The 22,019-nt window shown below is 43.4% G+C and overlaps 3 protein-coding genes across 14 annotated transcripts in view; 1 reads left to right on the plus strand and 2 right to left on the minus strand.

The window, feature by feature from the left end:
• The window catches only part of NT5DC2 (5'-nucleotidase domain containing 2), a 22,405-nt gene extending 14,717 nt beyond the window's left edge, over window positions 1-7,688 (minus strand). Inside the window, exon 1 of the mRNA XM_051627218.1 lies at window positions 7,329-7,688. Within this exon, the coding sequence (XP_051483178.1) occupies window positions 7,329-7,593 (265 nt within the window). The 5' untranslated portion in view covers window positions 7,594-7,688. The remainder of the gene's footprint in view (window positions 1-7,328) is intronic.
• A 341-nt stretch (window positions 7,689-8,029) lies between these two features.
• LOC127388124 (small integral membrane protein 4) lies at window positions 8,030-10,031 on the plus strand. The gene is made up of 2 exons (XM_051627225.1): window positions 8,030-8,393; window positions 9,672-10,031. The coding sequence occupies exons 1-2, from the start codon at window positions 8,243-8,245 to the stop codon at window positions 9,737-9,739; spliced, it is 219 nt and encodes a 72-aa protein (XP_051483185.1). The 5' UTR covers window positions 8,030-8,242; the 3' UTR covers window positions 9,740-10,031.
• Window positions 10,032-14,094: 4,063 nt separating this feature from the next.
• PBRM1 (polybromo 1) overlaps window positions 14,095-22,019 on the minus strand; it is a 57,606-nt gene continuing 49,681 nt past the window's right edge. For 9 of the 12 annotated variants that reach the window (XM_051627196.1, XM_051627200.1, XM_051627194.1 and 6 more), the window contains 4 exons: window positions 21,456-21,611; window positions 18,999-19,069; window positions 17,622-17,838; window positions 14,095-17,286 (listed from right to left, as the gene is read on the minus strand). In XM_051627196.1, the coding sequence (XP_051483156.1) occupies window positions 17,114-17,286; window positions 17,622-17,838; window positions 18,999-19,069; window positions 21,456-21,611 (617 nt within the window). In that variant the 3' untranslated portion in view covers window positions 14,095-17,113. The remainder of the gene's footprint in view (window positions 17,287-17,621; window positions 17,839-18,998; window positions 19,070-21,455; window positions 21,612-22,019) is intronic. The other 3 variants (XM_051627202.1, XM_051627201.1, XM_051627206.1) reach the window with 1 other exon arrangement.

The raw sequence follows: 22,019 nt of genomic DNA on the forward strand, positions 1-22,019 counted from the left end.
CTACGTGAAGCAAAGCAGACAGGTTTTGAAATGTCATATTTCTAGCTCACAGCTGCAGCACGTTCAGCAGGCTCACCAACATGAAAGGTGGCTGTAATATATCATCAAAAACCATGCACTTCTTGCTTAAAACTCGAGCAAGACAAACAAGCTAACGGTCCTCTTTGAGAAATCTAGATAACTTCAAACTAGAAATGTTGTGGTTTGCCTTTTGGCATTTTTTGTTTCTCACAGAAGCAGCCAGACTTCACAGAGCAATCCTGCAGGTACTACCAGGGCTTTTTTAAAAAATTATTAATCAGTAGGATAAACCAATGTTTTGTAGAAACACCAACAAAACATAAAAAACCCCAACACACTAAGCTCTGCTCTTGGAGCACCTAATGCAGATAGCAACAAGTTATCTGCTTTCCCCTGATAAACAGCTGTGGAAACAGCTGAGACCTTGCCTTTCGTTTGTCACTTCAAAACTGTTCAAAATGCCTGGGAGTAACACTTTGCTCCCCAGACCACAAGGAAAATGGGGGTTAAGTGACCCAGCAGCTGATCTACCTGTAGATCCTTTTCCAGTGCAAGTCTGGAGAGCTGAGAGCTTCAGCTGCACTACAATGGGAGAGGCAGGAGCAGACCCTCCCCAAGTCTCCTGCTCCACCAGAGCTGTCCCTTGCAAGAGGAGAAAGAGCAATAGTTATCTGCAGTAGGTTGCCTAGTCACATCCACACTGGAGGAGAGACAGGGGAAGGAGACATTTCCTCCCCCCTCAAAGACAGGCAATTTCTCTTTGAATGATAGAAGTGCAGACATTTCCCAGATCCCTCAGATCACCAGTGGGTAGGACTTCTTTTTCCCTTCCTACCTTAATTTTTGGCTTTTAGTAAGAACCCCTGCACCAGTTCTTTAGTGTTTCCTTGCTACAAAACCAAGTTTCATCTGAATCAAGAATGAAAAAAATATTATTAGAAAGAGGTACCAGGATTCCCAATAAAGACTTTGTCTGGAATCATTACAGAATTTAGGTAAAATAATTTAGGTAAAAATTTGGACTTTGTTTTTAAAGTCCAAAGCACATTTGTGAGCACCAAGCCAAAGAGGTGATCAAATAAATAGAGGATTTAAATATATGATAGCACTTATTTTTCAAGGGAGAGATGCATTACAAAAAATACCAACCCTTTGTCCTATTTTATTTTCCCCTGGCCTTCAAATGAAATTTGCCAGATCAACTAGAGAGGAATTACTAGAAAAAAAGCAGTATTTTAAGGCAGGAGGGCTGACTTACTGGCTACACAGCAAGAACAAGAGCGCTCTTTCAGTGACTCTGCTGGTGGCAAAGTTCCTGGAAGAGGCTGAAGAGAGCGGATGCAATCAGAGTACTTTCCACTGGGATTTTAAGAGATGGGAAACGTAAATAGGATTCAGATGATCACAACTTTCATTCTCTCATCATAAATGCTCTCTGCTCCATAAAAAAACAGAGCTCCACTTCCTGCCCTCACCTCCTGATAAATTATGGGAAGATCTTTTCCTAAGTATACACTGGGATTTGCAGGGTGTTATGTTTTTTCCTCACAAGGAAAATGGCACAACGGTAACCACATTGCAGTGCAAATACACAGTGGTTTCCTCTCCTAACAAAAGCATTTTTTTTAGGATCAATGCACCCCACTGGCTGCTACTGTATCCCTACAGAGAGGTCAAGCTCTCCAAAATGCACCATTTGCAGATGTATGACGACATGTTTTGGTAGTCTGAGAGTGCTGCAAAATACCACTGCCCAAAATCCATCTCTTCCTTCACAGAAGTGAGACCCAGCTGGATTCAACAGTATATGCCAGTTGTAACTCCTGCAAAAATACAGGCAGGAAAATCTAAAGGACAGTGTGGTTTTGTAAAAGGGTAGTCTGAGATCTGTCAGGCACATAAGCAAGTCTTATCTGTGATCAGAAGCATTCACTGTGCCACAGTACTATTTATGAAGTCTATTTAGACCCACTGGATGAAGTCGTACTCCTCCCTGCCAGCCTCAAACATACAGAGCCTCTCCGCTGTTCTCTCACGCCCTCCTGTGCAACTCATTTTACAACACTCAAACATTTTGTCACTAGCTTACACACCATGTTCTCTCTTACTTCATAAGGGCCAAAGAATACGCCAGCCAAAATGCTTTATCACAACTGCCTCACACATAATGTCTTCCCTACACACATTTCCTGGAGCACCCACATCTTCTTGCTGTGTTTCCTAACACACATCATCACCGTGACCAAACCAAACTCACAGCAGCCTGCTGACAGCTTTCCATGCTGTTGTCCTCCACGTTACATTTACTGTAGTTCCAAAGTCACTGATCTCCTAGGAAGAAGGGAAAAAAAGCTCTGGGTTTCAGTCCAGAGACTCATGCTGTACTTTTGGCTCCATATAAATGTCCATTTGCAGCATCCCCCTCACTAGAGTAGTGTCAGTCTCCTTTTTTAGCTCACACAGTCTCTCCACAGGTTCAAACTACATCAGGAGAGGCAGAAGCTGGGAGCAAATCCAAGATGGGCTTCAATATGAGAGCCCAAACATGCCTGGCTTACAGAGCCAGGTTTCAGGAAGTTTAGGGGTTTGGTTGGTTGGTTTGCTTTGCTTTATGTGGTTTGCGGTCTTTTTTGTTTGTTTGGGTTGGGTTTTTTTTAAGGTAATTACCTGGGCGGTTACAAATTCTAGGTGCTTAATTAAGTCCTAAGCTTTGAACTTGGGCTCTACTGACATTCAGCACAGAATATGACAGGGTTCTTTTCCTCAGTTTGAATGGCAATCATGGAGTCAAAACAAACAAGATGACACCCTCCAGAAGCCCACAAAGATGCCATTTTTCAAAAACAATAGCTTTTGCTTTTCCTCTGCCAAGAGACTAAAACAGATTGCTGGACAGATATGATAAATTACAAGAAGAAAAAAAAAAAAACCCACACAAAATTAAAACCAGTTTTGGTTATTTAAAAAGAATCATAATCCCAACCACTCTTTCTATCTGGATCCTAACTGGAAAGTAAAAAAATATCACAGCTAGTCACTGTCTACTCAGCACTTCACCCAGAAGTATGATCTAAGGGAGTACTGGTGTGTGTACATCCGAGGACAGTGGGGAAAAAAACAGCTCTTGCAATAGAAACAAACCCCTGGAATCTGCACACTTGCACAATTTGCTCTGGTTTGCAACTCTGACGATTTTAAGGGAAGTGTCTGCATATCCATGGTACATGATGAAACTCAGCAACAAAGACAGACCACAATAAAGTGTGTTTGATCTCATGCATTTTTTACACCTGGATGTAAATGCAAGGTAAAGACACAACATGTTAATTTTACTACCATGAGACACTGAACAGCTGCTTAAATCAGAATATCTTGACAGCACAAGTGCCTCTTCCCAGGCAATAGTCCCCATTGTTAGAAAGCAATAAAACTCAATCCCAACATGAGAGCAGAGATGGAAACAAAAGCAGGTAATTAACTGTGAGCAATAGTTAGAGATGCCAAGACACCATATGGCCCCTTCTGATGTGAAAAACACTCTGGCCAGGAGGTGCCAAGCACATCCTGTGCTTTTCTGAGCTCCCGGGGGTACACACAGCATCTTGCAGGAAATGCTCCTTTTCTCTCAGCTTCAGATCCAGCATGTCAGTGAAAATGATACATAGAAAAGGCAACTCACCCTCATCTCTCACACCCTTTGTATTTCCAGAGGTCCAACACAGCAGACATCTGCACTAATTTCTTTGTAAGACTAGTCAGGAGAAAAATGATACTGAAAAGCAGATGGCTACCATCCTCCAAATTCTTCACAAATCAAAAAGTTCCCTCTGCTCACACTGACTTGCTTTCTAAAGACAAACTGCCAGTTTCCCTCCTTCCAAGTACCTCTTTATCGTTTTGAAGTGTTGCTTTGTACCATTTCCTGCATAGCACTCCAGCCAGCCTAAAGAGATTACTCTACCAAGAGCGTGGGGAGAGGGAAATATCACTTGAAGAACATTAAATGACAGAGACACCATGTTAGAGGAATGATGAAATTTTTTCTGGAGCCTAGTCTTGAATTTATGCCATTATGCCTAAATATTTTGGGATTTCTTGCTAATGAAATCTACACAAAGCAAAAGCAATATAAAGAAAATACCATTTCATTCCAAAATAACATTTTTTATATACACCAAAAAGCACTAGACAAATGCTGCTATGAAAGTTCATTACAAGAAATAAAGTTCACATTTAGGAAAGCAGAACTACGAAGTCAATTGGTCGCACTTCCAGTTCTGGCTGCAAATTGTCATTCCCAGATCCAGCTCAATCTGTAGGTGCCACAACTCATTAAATGTGCACACTCCCTAAGCAATTTGCAGGGTATTAACTATCATAGCACTAGACTTGTTTACTGGCTTGGCAGAGAGTGTGGCCCTTCAATCTTTGTGCCTGCTTGATATTAGTGACACAAGCAGAATCAAAATGTGCTGGATTGCAGAAACCCTCTCTGCGCCACACTGACCACTGCAGAGATCACACAGGGGCTTGTCTTCTCTCCCAACACTTCCAAATGTGACAGACACCCATTGCTGGCCGTGGCTTGCAGTATTTACATGCAAAGGTATCACTTGATCCATACAGACTGAAAAGAGCCAGGGCTACTCTGAGCCCCACCCCCAGTGTTATCAACACTCAACCAAGGTCTTGCCATCTGCAGACTTTCTTCTATTCTCAGTAGCACTCAGATTTAACCACACTCAAACTTGTCAGGCAGAGGCAAGAAGTTAGAAGTTATTGAAAAGGAAAAGCTGATTTATTGCAGCTATGTTTACAAGTTTGAAAGATCCAGGGAAGAAACATACACACTTGCTTACAGCCAAATCCTCACTTGCTTGCCAGTTCCATTGAGTTTCAGGATTGGATGTTTCCTAGAGTGCAACGCTTCAGACATTGCTTACTGAGAGAGCACATCAGCCTTCCTTGGCACTTCAGAGGCCATCAAATCAGAATACAGCAAGTCTTGCTCAACACCACCCCTTTAACATATGTGATGATACTTTTCCTTTTGTAAGAAAAGACCAAAAAAAAAGCACATTAAGCGGAAGTAGTAGCCTCAGATTTTTGCAGGGAATGAAATGTGGTCCTAAGAGTGACTGTTGCAAAAGGTAGAGGGGGATAATGAGGAGACTGGCTTATCTTGAGCCAACACTAAGGGGAGATTTTACCCCAGCAGCACCTTTTGTGTAGCTATGTCATTTGTCCCACCACACTCAAGCCTGGCAGAATACAGACGTGTTTCCACAAAGCTGAGAACTTCTGGTGCCCTGGCGCAGGCCACCAAACCCATAATACCACTGATCTTCACTGCACAGAAACTCTTGTCCTAGACATCCTGCCCTGTCCAATATGGTCAGCATTTCTCACAGGAATCCCCTCTGCGCAAAAACGCGACTTCGCAAAATTGCGACAAAATCAACAGCAATAACTGACAGTATTGGACAAAAGACTTCATAAAGATGGAGTTTCAGAGAAGGAAGGAGAAGGTGGCATGACAGTTTTCTCAAACTCAATGCTGATGAGTACTGAGATGTGACAACATTTTCAAATCCATAACACAACCAGACATTCAGTTTTACACCAGAGTTAGAAATCAAGAACAAAGGAACAGACTGATGCTACGTTTGCACAACTCTAGTTGTCAAAGCAACCATTAAAACCAGTTTGGGCCTACTCTGTTTATGTCTCTTCTTGAGAAGATCTGAGTAACAGCACAGTCTTGAAATCTTGGGTTGGGGAGCTATTCTTTAAACAAAAGGTTCTCTTATTTAACATGCCTAATAGTTGCCTAAAGGTTTGTAAAGATTCTGCTCTGTAACACAGGAGCGACTTCACCCAGCTTCATTTTGCAGTTAGTCCTGCAGGTTAGTTCTGCACCTCGAGAGATAACTGTATCTCTTGCATCCATAGTTTAACTATATGAATACAAACTTCATGATCTGCCACGTAGCAAAGCAAACATTTTCCCAAGAGACCATGACACAGCCTATTAACATATCTGCATTTATGGTTTCAATACCATTATGGAAGAAAAAATAAATAATTGAGGACATTAAGGTGCAAACATCATTACAAGTCTTGTGAGTTGGAATTTCTTTCATGCAGTGGGGCTAAAGTCACAACTCAGTCGCAGAGCAGGGACTTGGTATGAAACTTCTGTCAGCACCCTACACTGCCTTCAGCAGATCAGGCAAAGGAGGTCACATCCTGCCAAAGCTGGAATGCAGCAGGCTGAGCATCCAACGGATCAGCGGCCAATTCCTTTATACTTGCTTGTGATGAAGGACTTCAGATTTTCTCTCAAAACTCGTGTACTGGAAGGTGGGAGAGGATGGAATGACAGAACTGCTGCTGTCCTTCTCCAAACCCACAGATAAACAAAGCTAACAGAGAGCTTTTTAACAGCAGGCACCAAGTCACACTTCCTAGTGCTCGAGTGCTAACCTTCACCATTTCAAGAATCAAGAGACCAGCAGGAAGAAGTTTGCTGCCCTTACACCATGAAAGCTATTCTTTCACATTTTTAGGAGAGTTTAATACTGTGGAGATCTGCTGCTAAAAGAACACAATCCTGTTTTACGCATGGAGAGATCAGGTGAGTGGCAGAGTTTTCTCCTTGTTCAGAGGAACAAAACCCTGCCTGCACACACACGAGTAAAAGGGGTTTCACATCTGTAACAAACTGAGCTCAGGATCAGATCTCTGAGCAGCTGTAGCATCAGGCTTCTCCACGCTCACCCTTGTGCCAATGGCGAGTTACAAGTCGGAACCAGGACTCCTCAGCACTTCAGTCGACATCACTATTTGTCTTAGTCTAACCCCGCTTCTGCCTGCCAACCAGCGGCAAATCAGAGCAAAAGGCCACAAGCCCGTCGTCACTCAGAGCACTCGCCACGCCGGCACTCACGTCAGGGAGGCTCGTTGTGAAGAACCCCGTTCACGCTGCGTGCCCTGAAAGGCTGAGACCAGCCGAGGGATGTTCCCAGAAGGAAGCCCAGGATGGGGACGGGAAGACCAGGGCCAAATTTCAACAGAAATAAAACCACCCCGGAGCGCCGCGGGCGATGGAGACGTGCAGAGGGCGCTGCCAGGGAGAGGGCTCCGAACCCCGGCATCCGCACAGCGAGGGCACATCCCCAGTGCCGCGGCGCGGGGAAAGGCACGAGATGCAAAGAGGGCAAAAAAAAAAAAGGGAGGGAAAAAAAAAAAAAAAAAAGAGAAAGCCGGAGCGCGGCAGGACGTGGCAGCGCCGGGGCGGCTCTTACCGTAGACCAGCTTCTTCATCTCGTGGTACCTGGCCCACAGGTAGGTCTTGGTGTCCGCTCCCTCGGGCGGGAGGGGCTGGCTGCCCGCGGGGCCGGGCTCCGCGCCGCGCCGCGCCCTGCCGGGCCCCGCCGGGGGCGCGTCCCGGGGCTGCCCGTGGCCGCTGTCCCCGGGGCACTGGCTGGCTGTGGGGCGGCAGCTCTGGCAGGAGAAGGCCACGGCCAGGAGCCGGGGGGCCGCGCTACTGCCCCTCCTCAGCGCCGCCATGGTCCCGCCGGACACCGCAGCCTCGGGGCAGCCCGCGCTCGGCCGGGGCTGCCTCCGCTCCGCGCCGCTCCGCTCCCCGCCGCCCCGGCCCCGGCCCGCGGCAGCACCTCCGGCCGGCCAATCCCCGCCGCGCCATGCGAGGGGGCCGGGCCGCGCCGGGCCACGCCTCGATGCGAGGGGCCCGGGGGGAGCGGGGCTCGGCGGCCACCGGGGAGCGGGGCTGGGGCGGGACCGGGCGGGCGGGGCGGCCGCGCTGCTCCCCTCAGGCGGGGCGCGTGCAGCGGGGGGGCGCGTGCAGCGGGGGGGGGGGGGGGGGGGGGGGGGCGGCTGCCGCCCCTCACTTCAGCCCCGCCCCCGGCCCCGCCCCGCCCAATCAGGAGAGGCGACGGGCCCGCGGCGGGGTCACGTGAGCGCGCGATCACGTCACTCCGTCCGGCTGTGCCCGGGTGCGCGCGCTGGAAGCGAGGGGTGCGCGAGTCCGCGGCGCGCGCTGCAGTGATTGGCTGCGCGTGCCCGGGGCCCGGGAGGGGGGGGCGGGGTTGGGCCCGGGGCGGCACCGGCACCGGCACCGGCACCGGCCGCTGCGGGCCCTGCGGAGCGTTGTGCCCCCGCCCGCGCTCCCCCCGTGAGGCGCCCGGGCCCGCCGGCCATGCTGGTGAGCAGGCGGGTGAAGCGGCTCCTGCAGCTGGTGCCCGGGAAGCGGCGCTTCGGCGTGTACAGGTTCCTGCCCTTCTTCTTCCTCCTCGGGGGCGCCATGGAGTGGTTCATGATCAACGTCCGCATCGGCAAGGAGACCTTCTGTAAGTGAGGGGGGCGGGAGGAGCGCAGCCCCGCGGGCCCCTGCCCCGCACCGCGTTGCGGGGTCTGAGGGGGGGGTCCTCACCGGGGGGTCCCCCAGCACCGCAGCAGGTCACGCTCCTCGCTGCGGGGCGCTCCGGGCTCTGCCCGCCCCGCTCGGGACACACTGGGCCGAAAGGCTCGCAAAACACGTGCGTTTGGATTAATAAATTAGGGGTTTTTTACATTGGAAAAGATTTATGAATGTAAGGAGAATTTAACTAACGGCACTCGGCTTCTGGAAGTTAAAGCGTTTAACGTGGCATGTTTCCCCTTAAGAAGCCTTTCTAGAAAGCTCTGTGTACTTTAGAAAAAACATCAGCTCTGCTCTATGGTAAATGAGAATATTCTCATTTTTATGGTAAATCTAGCTGAGGCTCCTGCAGAATAAAACAGCTTGATATGATTTCCACAGCTGACAAACTCACTGCAAACAAAGCTGCTTCTTGCACCCACTTCTGAAAGCTTAGGTTTGTTGTGGTTTTTCAGTTTAGTATTTGTGAGGATTACCTGTACAGTAATCAAGTCATTTTAGAAACTGAAGCACAACATCTGTGCAGCAGCTGTTAGACTTCAGCTTGAGCATTATTTTCCTGCAAAAAAAAAAATCTGTAAAATTGCTGTGCCTAAATGATAATGTACTCCACTAACTGTGCAGTTTAGCTTGATTACTGCTCTGTAATCCCTGCAAAGTGACAGTGTGCACAACTGATATCCTCTTACTGTCAGTGGGAGATATAATTTGCTTATAATATATTGGATATTTAGGGGTGGTCTGGGTGAGGGGAGGCAGAGAGAACACCTAGGAAAACTTTGAAGGTGGGTATATTCCTGTGCTTTGTTTAAAACAATCACCAAAAGCTGACATACTGAAGCCATGCTGGCAAGTCCTCAGGCCTCGGAGTTTGTGCCTCATTTCCCTTTGGCTTCAGCTTGTTTGGGCATTTGTATTTCTAGTTACCCTCATGGGAAAGTAGACAAGAAATTACTGTTATCACGCAGGAAACTTGGTTTTCCTATAAAAATATTGGGACTGATGGGAAGAACTTTAGCCTGGATGGGAGGGAGAACATCAGCTTTTTTTAAGTGGTAATAAAGATTTGCCTTGGCTTAAATTTTCAGCTGCTTGTCAGTCAGTCTCTGCAAGAGAAAATTGGATTCAAAAGTTTAAAAAGAGATGACAGGCTTAATACATTTGTCTTGTACTTGAAAAACACTAACAAGAAATATTTTCCTGGCAGATGACGTTTACCGTAGGAAACGATCTGAAAGACAGTATGAGGCAAGGATGGAAAAAAGTGACTTTTAGCTGAAATGTTTCAAGAGGAATGCCCTGAATGCTTCATCTGTATTGATACCAAAGCAGAATTAATTGCCACACTGATGGTAGGGGAAGATTTTGTCTCTGCAAGGTGAACTGTAATCCACAGCTTCATGTAATACTCTGATGGTTTTGGCAGTTTTATTGTTCCTCTTTCCACTTCGTATCTTTAATATTTTGTATTTAATAAGCCAAATACTGTAGTGAAATTCATGGTGTTTAGGCTTCTGCCACTTACTTAATGTTTGTTTAGTATTTTAAATAAACTGAATAAACAGTCTGGCTACTGCTTTTCTTTGTTTGATGAGACACCATTTTTATGACAAGACCAATGGGAAAGAAATGCTACATGTTGCATATCAGCACAAAGGAAACATTTATTTTTAGTTTGTTTCCTTTGTACTGATAGAAACTACTCTGGCATCTGATTTGTTTTCTTTCCCATGTGGCATCATTTCAACTATATAAAAAGAGAGGACAGACTGACTGCTCAGTGTTTACTCAGCCCACATGGTTTGGGAAGTCATCCGTGCATCCAGGCTCTGCTGCAACACCCATTGTTGCTGCTCTAACAGTGAGCTGAGCTGGGGGTTTGGGGGAAGAAAGTCTGATGCACTGATGTGGTAACAGGCACAAGATTGGACACCTGTGCAAGGGCAGCCCCATCAAACCTGAATTCTGTTTGCCGGACTCCTGTCTCCCCAAAGAAATAAAAACGGAGCTAACTGCTCTATCCTGGACAGTTTTGCTCCCTAGCATGGTGACACTTGCTCACAGGTGTGTGGGAGCATTAGGGTGCCTGGTGCAGCATTATGAGTAGGGATCATATATTGATGCAATTGTTTCATTTCTGATGGAATGTGTATATGCTGAGGGTTCCACAAAGAAGCCAGTTCTTAAAATCAGCTTAAAAACAACTCTGAGGGTGTTCATATACTTACATGAGTTCCTGTGCCAACTCCTGACAGCTTTTTTCCACAGAAGTAAGCGTTCATCAGCTACAGGCAGTTTTGAAGATGTCAGGGGTGCAAGTACACAACTTGCAAGCAGAGTAACCGCTGCATTTTGTGTCTCCCAAGGACTTGATCTGGAGGACTCGTGATACTTGTGTTTTCAGGAGATAAAAAACTGATGGAGAATTGAAGATGTGACTGTGCTGCTGCATATTTTGAGTGGACAGCAAATTAGTTACTTGGGGAAAACCTCTGTTTCAAAAGTATTAATATATGGTTCCAAGGTAGAGCCCAAGTTCAAACACACATGCACAACCTTCCTTTTGTAGTCACAGATCATTCTACTAAAGTAAATCCTGACTGTAGAAATATATTAAAGAATAATCATTAATAAAAAGCCCAATTTTTAAAGTTGTTGAGCTTCAGCTCCATCTGCCTTCTTGAGCCTTTTGGAGCCAGTGCTTGGTTTCCATAGAACAATTAAGTTTTTCAGTTTTGTTTTGTTTTTAAAGAGCTCTATGCCCTTGTTACTTCTCAGTACCTGGAAGCCTGATGTGAAAACTTCCTGTGCCTTCCCTTCATAGTCTTACAATAGTAGCAGAGAGTTTCACAGATATCAGTGACTCAAGGCCCAGTTTTTCAATTCAATTCAATTTTGCAGAACTGTTTCCTATTTGCAGATGAGAGTGCCAGGCATGTCTGGAAGCTATCTTGGTTGTCTCCAGCTATGGAAAATGAGATGGGCTGCAGTTTCTCAGAGGAAGTTTGGTGTCGGAATTCTCTGGCCCTGGTCTTTGTGACCAGTGCAGGAATAAAATACTTCTCCCAGTTGGCTTTGCTCCATTTCAGGCAACACAGACCTGTTATGATAGAAAATTAAGCTTGACATTTAGAAATCTGAACTCTTCTTGATTCCACATGTATGCTAGTGCTGATCCTTCTGAATTCTTCAGTTTTGCCAGTCTCTCACTACGGCAAGAAGTAAGAGGAGCTGCAAGGCCCCTGCCCATTCCAGTACTGAGCACACTTGGGGATTCAGTATCAATTTTAAGTTACACCATTCTTCAACAGCCGAGGTTCTCATTTGGTTTCTGTTTCATCCCTGCTGACTCCTGTGCTCTTTGCCTTCCCCAGCAATCTCTTTCCCATCTTCTTTTGGGTTCACATTTCCTTATCTTCTTCCTATCCTTCATTTTCCACCCCAAGCTGTCTACTGTGGTGATGGGCAATGAGGAGGAACCAAGAAGCCTCCTTTGGCTCAGAGCTCAGGCCAGCAGTGGGAACACACTGCTGCTTTGGTTACACACTGCAGGAGGGCGACAGGAACACAGCTTTCATTTTTAGCACTGCTGAGCCCCTGCCAGTTCTGGGGCTAAGTACATCCCCTCCTTCTTCAGGGAGTTCATCTGGTGTCAGCCCAGAACACAGCGTCTACCAACAGCGGTCTCGTGTGTTCACGCTGCAGCAGCTGCAGCAAGAGATCCTGAGTATTAGCAAAGCACTTCTGCTGAAAGCTGCCCAAATTGTAGGAGTCAGGCCAATACAGGTATCAGGCATGGAAATTTTCAGCTGGGTGAAGTAGCAGCAGTAATTCATCATCTGCAAACAGTCATACTGCTCGGCACTACAGCATTAGAGAAGGGAGAATTTCACCGCTGATTCAGGAGGAGTTTGTGGAAAGAAAGGATCTGTTTGTTGTTTCCCTGCTGTTGTACACCCAAAAATGCTGCCTGCTGAAGGACCTGCGTCAAGCCAGGGAAGTACTACAAGAGTAGAAGAAGGAAAAAATAGTAATCTGTTAAGTATTGGTGAATTCCTTCCTGGAGCAAAACTTTTACTATCTTCAGTACAGGTGAGCTTTCAGTTTGGACTTCATACACTGATACAGAACTGTTACCTGTGCTCTGGTAGTGGCCAGCCTCAGGTCCTTCCAAGAAGGTGCAAAAACCTGCAACAGGCACTGGTGGGATGACTGGTCCTGAGGAATTTCCTGAAGTTGTCACCAGACATTGGTGCTTGGTACAAAGCTTGAAGATTAATTGTAGTCCTCCCAAAAACCACTCAGTGGAAACTGAATTGGACAATCCCTGTAGAGACAGTTGCACAGATTTCATGAAGGACTGACCATTTTTTACTATTTTTGTCTAAGGCTTTTGTCACGCTTACTGTGACCCGGGCTAAGCCACAGCAGTTACTGCTGCTGCTAATACTGTGGATTCTTCTCTGCTTCTCTTCATGTCTCCCCTGCTGCCTCCATTATCAGATTATAATCTGCATGACCAGACTTCTGCTCTGAATTTCTGATGCCTCCTAGCACAGGAAGGATGGATCTTAGAAGATCACCAAGTCTCTGAGGTCTGGCAGGGAACCTCTTTATCCAGGATCACTAGATCCTACTGCAGTACAGCAGCTGTTCTGTTCTCTCTTTGTATGATGGTCAAATTAGACTTGCTAGAAAATGCACTAAGCAAAAGGAATATGAGGTTTATTTTATTAATCAGATATTTTCACATATCAACAAATCAGATCTCATTTCTTACTTGATGTTCTAAGTACCCAGCTGTTTTGAAACACTGCTCCAACTTAGTGCATTTGCAGCCAAGCATGAGGTGGCCATATACATCTACAGATGATCTTCAGTATCTCAGACTCAGCAAACAAGATGGGGAGGATTAGAATCAGCCTCCCCTGTGCAACCACACCATTAAATTTTAGAAAGGTCGAAGTTCTGTAAAGCTGGCAGCCTGCATGCCAGGCAGTGTTTATCCCCCAGACCCAAGACATGAATGAATGTTAATTAAATAAAATCCTATCTGCTCTGGTTGTTTAAATAGCTCTTTATAGATTGTGTATCAGAGGCACCTTGCAAGTCAAGAGGTTGATACCTCTTCATTTTTCTTGCTGTTGGTGGTATTCAATAAAATTTCTATCCTGGTTTCTAATTTGATTCTGTAAAAGATGCTTTTTGCGTATTGCTGTTGCAATTTCTTTCATTACATAGCTACATCAAAGACAGTCCTGAACCAGGTTTGTTTCCAGTATGAAATTAAGGCTTGCTGCTTATTTTCAAAGCAATTAATGTGGGGGCACCTGGGACTGACTCTTATCTCCACTCAGCTTGTTCTCAACATGTCACGTATTTTTCAGGTTTACTGTTCATCCTCCTTATGGCTCAATTTTCAACCATATTTTTCAGCATCACTCTTCTTATCTCTCACCAGGTACATCTTGCAATATACAGGATATTATTTAAAAAAAACAAAAGCAAAGACTCACTACTCACACACAAGCACACACATACCAACGACTTGATAAAATCTGGATCAGCAACTGCCAGAATTACTTGAAATAAAACCCTAACAAAAGTCTTGATGGGACACTCAAACCTGGTTAATCCAAAACACTTTGCAAACTATTTTTATTCAAATTAAAAAGACTCAGGTAAACAAAGTGATGGTACATACATGTTATAAACCTGGTTAGCAGCTTAACCTTCAGCAGTACAAGATCTAATGAAAAGCCAAGCATGGATTAACCAGGTCCGAAAACATACGCTGAAAAAGAAAGTCACCAACATCAACATTTTGAATTTTTACACAAACAGTAAATTTTCCCATGGAAGGACTGAGGAAGAGAACAAATAATTATCAGTCATCTCCAACTGGTTTATGAAAATATCGGTCCTAGATTAATCTATTTTCCACTCTCACAGAAGCCAACCATTTCCCATACATACTTTTATTTTAATATGAAAGTTTTTGTTCACGCTAGTACAATAAATGGCAGTGGAAAACAGATGAGGGGCTCAAATACCCACAAAGAGAGAGAAAGACAGATATACCTCTTCTTTTTTTTTTTTTTTTTTTTTAAAAAAAAACAAACCAGAGTCAGAAAACTGTTTCTTTTGCTGGTTTTGAATTCTAGACTGTAGCCATTATATCCTAAATTTTCCTGCAATTGACTGAAATGCCTCCAACATACAGAGACATGATTTTGAAATAAATAAACAAAGCTTAAAATAATTGATTAGGGCCAGCCCAGTGGCTTAGTGGTAGTGCTCTGCACTGCCTTGTGGGAGGACCCAGGTTTTGTTTGCAGTTCCAATCTCTTGCCCCTGGGCTGGGAAGAGCAGTGAAAGGAGGGATTCAGCAGCTCGGGCAGGAGAGAGCCAGTGCTGCAAGTCTGCTCATCACTGACCTTCAGATAAATTAAACATCTGAGTTATACAGGCTCCAAAGGGAGTCCCATCCAGTCCTCAAAAGAAAATAAATATAACAATAACTTAATTAAAATCCATCCCAGGTTCTTTGGTGTAATTTTTGTTAATGCTGAGAAGTAGGAGAATCTGGTGGTGTATTAGTACAATCCATTCCAAATATTCAGAAACTAGGATTTGCTGCCTGATTCATTTCAAAGTCCCATCTTTGTGGCTAAAAATTCCAAAGCTTATGGTAATTTAAACACATTTTAGGATGATACTGTATATATGGGGGTGGTCTAAGACTATTCAGTTTCTATTTTATTAAATAAACTGTAATTTACAAGGGCTGGTAAAGAATTTCTGTATCACAGCTGTGCTACTTGTAGAGTTCAAAATGGTAATTTCCCTATATGCTGCTTAGCTCCATTTTCTTCACATCCATTGCACAGCTGACCTAAACTGTCCTTAAGTGCCTATTTCTAAGTACATGATTTTTCTGTGCAATGACCAGGGGATTGCAATAGGAGAGGAATTAACCAGCAAAATTAAATAACAGTTTATACTTGCACATATCACTTCCCTCATCAGTATTAATTACATCAGCAAAAGAGAATCCAAGACATCCAGTATCTGAAGAAAAGTATTTAACCTTCTTCCAAATGTACTTGAATAAAAATGTTCTGTACTATTAGACCTAAAAAACCCCACATTTGCACATGATGAACATCTCTAGCAGTAAGATGAAAGGGTATAATTAACTCAGTTCTTTTGGACTGAGTTCTAGTGACTATGTTCCTGCCAACATTTTTTCCAAATTAATATTGTTTTCCCAGTTACTTAATGCAATCCAAAAGTAATTATTTTTGTAAGATTAAGTATATGAAAGGATTTACCTTTAAACAAATAGCTTTGCAGTCCAAATGATTGGTTAGTTATGAGGACAGGTAAGTCTTTAGCAGAAGGCAGTCACAATCTTGTAATTTGGCAAGAAGAGTCTATACCTACCTTACTTAGCTAAAAAAGAAAAAAGAAAAAAAAAAAAAGGAAAACCAAAGAAAAACCAATCCAAAATCCACTGAAGACTGCAATGCAAGTACTCTGTTTCCCCAATGTACTAGGTATGCTGAACTTAAACATACCATACAGCAGTATCTTACTTTAAAGTTATTAAGTGTCAAATTTCTCAAATTTTGCATTGCAAAACTTTCATTAAGGTGAAATCAATACACTTAAAGAAAGCAATACAAAAATGTCATACAATGCCCAATAATCAACAGAACATGTGTGAATTTAAAAACATCACATTACCTCACTAAAAAAACCCTCAACTTTCCTTCTCCTCCAACTTACCTTCAAGACCTGACCTGGTTCTGCATGCCCTTCCCACATGCAGACAGAATTGCTTAGGAAGGAAACTTTCCCTTCCTACTGCTCAGTGTTGGGGACATGACAGAACCCCCAAAGCACATCATGGTAGATGGAACATTTCACCTCCTAAGGGCATGCCAGCATGTGTATTCTGTTACTGATTTAGGATCACAATGGCCTTGGCTACACAGTTAACTAACTAGGCAGGATTGGACAAAATCAGCAGTCAAGACAACCTTGTCCCATCCACACTGGCACTTCCATGATTGCTGTGGCCCACTCAGCTGCCTCAGTAATGACCCAAAATGTCATTTTTTCCCTAACATCAATGCACACCTTACCTTTAGCTTCTTTTGAGAGATCCTCCCTGCTCACATCCAAGCCAGATTTCTGCTGGAAGTGGCTAGCACACACAAGCACCTGTACACACATTCTTCTAAGATGTAAACTATGACTAATTTCACATTCCATTGTACCAACCTGTAAATACTTTGTGTTTGTGGTTTTTTTCTTATTTTATATAAAAACAATGGCATCAGATTCTCAGCAATAAAGTATAAGAAAGATGAATCCTCCACTACACTTAACCCATTATGAAATCGCCTTTCAAACAAAGGAAACATATGCAAAAAATCTGTGTATTTGATAAAGTCAACTTAATATAACAAAAAGTGAAATATGCTTATTAAAAGTGTCCTTATATAAAAATGGTCTTGCAATGTACAGTAAAATGCAATACAAATTATTGTTGGTTCTCTCTCCCCACCCAGTAACTAAAACAGCTATTGTTCCACAAAACTCCTGATCTGCCAGTATCAGAGGAGAGAAGCAATGATGTGACTAAACATTCTCGATGTTGTAGGCCTGGCGGATGTTGAGGGTGTCTCGCAGCATCAGGTCTCGCAGCCGCCACAGGGCATCAGCCATGGTGGTGTGAGCCCCTTTGCTCTTCAGCCAGTGGGAGGGGAGTCTGCTCTCCTGCTCTTTCGACAGGTGGACATCTCGCCTTCGTGCTGTAAGATCAAAGGAGTCCCATTATCTACTGGGTTTGACATTCACCACCATTCTTCTAGCAAAAGGGGAATGTAATTCTACAGTGTAACATTTGCCCCAAGTACTTAAGCCCATACAATTGATTCTTAGATTTATACAACAGCAATGCAATTAGCCTGCTGAGAACATATATATTCCCAGTCTGTTGATTCGTTTTTAACAATTACTTGCACGTCTACATTTTCTTAAGTAAGCAGCAGATTCATTTAGCATTTTCCATAGAAGCAAAACAATACTAATGTTTACAAAGAAGAGTGTTCTCTGGAAACATCCCATGCTGTATCAAAAGCCTCACCTGCAAGGGTCTGGTCCCACTTGCTAATACTATTTGATTCAGCACTAAGGCCCTCGATATATTTCAGGTAGGCTTCAGAATGAAGAAGCCTCTGTGTCTTTGGTGGAGGGGAGACAAACATGGGAGTTGTGGGCTGCTGCATAACTGGCTGGCTTGCTGGGCTCTGGCCGGGGTAGGGAGGGGGCGCCTGCTGTCCTGGCGGGCCAAGGATTCCGATCTGCAACGACAAAGCGGTGGAGAGTTCACATCTGGGGGAACTGTAGGGAAGCTGCTTCACAGCTGTGCATCAGGTCATCCTCATACAACGGGGCTTCAAAACGGGTTATGAGCGAAGGCACAAGGAGGTTTCCCTGGGAGACACCCACTTCAGGCAGGGCTATCTGTTGGGGTCACCAAGATGCACAGAGAGGGAGTGCAAACAAACCACATTGGTATTTAACAGACAACTCTGCTCATAAATCTAGCTATGTAAACATATTACCATTACCATTTATCCTTTCACACCCTTTTGCCTCCTTTTTATTTCATATTTTCTCTAATTTGATCATAAACTGTGATCTGTGAAGCACAGGGTTAGTCTCTAAAATACCTAATCCAAACTGGCCCTCATCCTTGGATGACTGGGATACTTCCACTGAATAAATGCTAATTGCTGTTGGTCAAAAATTGCAGGCACACAGAAAAAAAATCCCAGTCACACAGAATTCCCACCACTGTGATTAAGTAGCAGTACTGAGAACTCTCAGCACAGATACCGTGAGGTCTGGGATAACTCATTGTCATGACATACAGTTTACTACTTCCTTACTCAACTTTTACACCCTCTAGCCAAAATCACATTTCTTTTTATGATGCTTTTTATGATCTTAGTCAAAAAAATTGGAAACGTGCTGAACACTTCATCTGCACTGATCACTGAGAAGAAAAATTTGATCATCACTGCTATCCAAACTCACAAACTCTGAGCTGCCAAGAAAATCTGCTTCATCCATTTGTGAAATACAGGAGCAAACAGCCAACAAGGGCTGAGAAAGTGGACAACACCCTCTGTGTATCACCAAACCATGCAAAACCTAAATTATCACCAGTCCAACAGTGTGTTGAAATTACTCAGTTTAGGAGAAGAAAAGCAAAACAGTCTTATACTACAGAAGTTATTCCACTGGGCAGATCCTAATTAGTCTAATAATTCAACAAAGATATACAGACATATACTCTGAGTGTAGAATATTAACTGGTTCTAAATACATCAGTGTACATTTGTTTTATGTTCTCCCTGGGAAAGGCCACATGTACTCCTACACGTCTTAACTAAGATGCTGTTTAAATGCTAATTCAGAGCCTTATAGCCTCATAAATAATGCAAAAATGACTCACCTGCTGTCCAAAAGGACTCGTTCCGGGTGCTGGAGTGCCTACCATGGGGGACACATTTTGGCCTATAACACCTATATTCCAAAATATAAAATAATTAGTCTTATTTCAGAGCAGTGACAAACACCTCTTTCATCTTCTGTAGTAACAATTATGACTTTGATATCGTTGCTCACAGTTATTTAAGTGATTTACAATATTCAAATATCCCCCTCTCCCCCAATAAAAAAAACCCAAACACTTTTAGAAGTTTCTGAATGAAAAAAAAAGCCAACATGACAACTACCAAAAATTGATATGTGGCCTATTGAATTAATTTAATTAAAGAAACACAAAGTGAGTATTTTGGCTGTCAGGTTTTTTTCATGTTGCTTAGTGACTGCCTGACTATATATTTTCATTTCTAATATACCTTTGGCTTACCAGGATCTTCCTGGAATCCTTTAAGAAAGGAAATGCTGATTTGTTTCAGCTGTATCGAGTATGTGTTCAGTTTTATAAAATACATTCATAGCAAGAGCAAACAGAAGCCATTGCACAAATTCTGTCAAAATCTCACTAATACCAAACACAACTTGCAGGTTAAGCTTAAGTTGTCTTATATATGAGACCAATGAACACTTGAAATATATTAAACCCAACCAAACAAAACTGTTATCTTTTCTCAAACATATTAAGAGGCTTTTCCCTATTGCACAAAATGCAGCAGGTAACACCCATGTCAATCTTATATACAAAAAATTTACAAAACTAAATGAGAATCATGCAGTTCCTGTATTTTACATACAGATGCTTTGATCTGAAAAAATGAAGGGTATGTGTGCTGCTGCTGGTTTTTTTTTTCTGTTTATGCCACTTCTTATATTGATTGATGGGAAAAGCTGCAAACTAACTATGCCCTTCCTGAGGGTTTAATTTGCATGCTGATCAGTGATCAAAAGATGTGCAACTGCATTTTACACACTAAAGGGTATTTTGAATGTGTGTTCCATTTGATGACAGCCCTTGTTTTAAATGCATCTGTACTAACAGCAAGCCAGGAGTTGGGAAAAACATTGATAATACAAGTTGTGGAATATGGCACAGGCTTGGTTTGGTGGTTTTTTTGTACAAAGCAAAGAGGCCTGCAGGAGGGCATGCTTCCAGCATCAGAGAATGGTTTCACCCTCAGCCCACCCAGTTCAATTTAGCACCACTTTACATGTGGTCCTCCATTCCCAGCCATTGTTTTTACCCTAATTCATATCCTCTCAGTTTTTAACACCACACACAAAGCCCACTTCTCCAGTGGGAAAAACTCTTCAAAGAAATGCATTGTCCTGGATTCACCTCCCAAACATCTGTGTGTTGCTGACGTGTGCTAAATCTCATTGCCTAGTGAGCTGGGGACAGGCTGACAGACAGAACAGCTGTTTTCCTGCTCCCTCTGCGTGACATTATGGTGAATCTCACACACCAGCAAAGCTGCAAGCTGCATACCTAATACTGATGAATTTCTTAAAAAAACAAGCAAAAAAACCCCCCAACAAGCTATTTACATAAAGCCTTTACAGAGCTTCTGATAAACATAGTTGCAAAGTGGGGTAGGGGGAAGCAAATGAGACCACTTTTGTCCACAGCTTGTTTAACTGCTGAACATATGGGATGTACATCTTTTACATAGACACAAGTTATCAGAGGTAAACACTGAACGAATCAGCAAAACACAGGATGAGAAGACAGATGAACATTTTTTCCCACAACAGGGACACATCAATGGCATTAAGACTGGGAAAACATTTGCAAGTCATTCAGTCTCACTTTTCATCAAAAGTGTGGCAAAAAAAAAAATAGTAAACGTGTAGTAGATCAAAAATAAAATTTGCCTACAATAGTATATTGAGTTTGTCTTATCTCCAAATGTTTCCAACTACTGTTCTATCAATAAAGTTTAATCTGAACACTGTTTTATAGTAACACATCAGTGTCCCAGTGGCCAAGGGGTCTTACATGACCAGGTTCGTTGAGGTCTGACTACTGACAAACATCATCATACTAAAAAGAGCTGGGTAAGGAAGCAGAGCAATCCCTTTCACTTATAGGCCCACTTTAAATGAGAAAAGGGGAGTGGAAGGATGCTGTTGAAATGACTTAAGGATATAAACAGGCTGGATTTCAGCTTTTCAGACCTCTGATAAACTCAAGCACAATTGTCAGGTGTTTTGGCTGGATCAAAACTGCTGCTGGAGCACGTTTCTCCAGTAACCTTTCCCTGCTGGTTTACTGGATGTGCTTCTGCCAACGTTTTGCATACACCTCACATATTCAGCAGTGCGTTGTGTGTGCTGCAGCTAAACCATCCTGCAATGCTCAGAAACAAAAGCTATGACCAAAACAAGCTGAAAATAATTCCTGTAACAACTGGTTAAACGACAAGTACATGAAAATGAAATAAGGAGTGAATGAGGATGACATTCTTACCGGGTGGTGGGATGCCTGGGATGCCTGGCATACCTGGCGGAAGTTGGTGGGGTGGGGGCACCCCTGGGTGAAGTGGCTGCATGCTGCCCATGCTAACAATGCCATCAACTGGGCCCTGCAAAGGTGGCAGCACCGGTGGATAGCCACTTATCATGCCTTGAAGGACACAACAAATTTCAAACATGCATCAATAACATGCAATATGATCTACACAGTAAGACATGCACTATCCACAAAAAAAAGGAAAAAAAAGCACCTTTAGTACAGCAAGACGCTACTACAATTAGTATCTTGCAAAAATGAACAAAAACTAAAAATAAAGTTATAAATATGAAACACTACACTTTTGATGAATTAGTACTTAGTGTATTTGTATGTTTCTCATGGGGCAATAAATGCTGGGTATTCAGATATGTTAACATAAAAAATACGTTCAGCCACAATTACATGTTACTAACGCAAGCAATTTTAATTCAGCTTAAAGCTCTGCCATCTGCATCCAGATAACAGACACAACACTAGCTACACCAGCTCCATGTACAGCCCTGCTATGTGGGCTAGATC

This window comes from Apus apus, chromosome 9, assembly GCF_020740795.1.
Source record: "Apus apus isolate bApuApu2 chromosome 9, bApuApu2.pri.cur, whole genome shotgun sequence".
In the NCBI taxonomy this organism is placed as follows: domain Eukaryota; kingdom Metazoa; phylum Chordata; class Aves; order Apodiformes; family Apodidae; genus Apus; species Apus apus.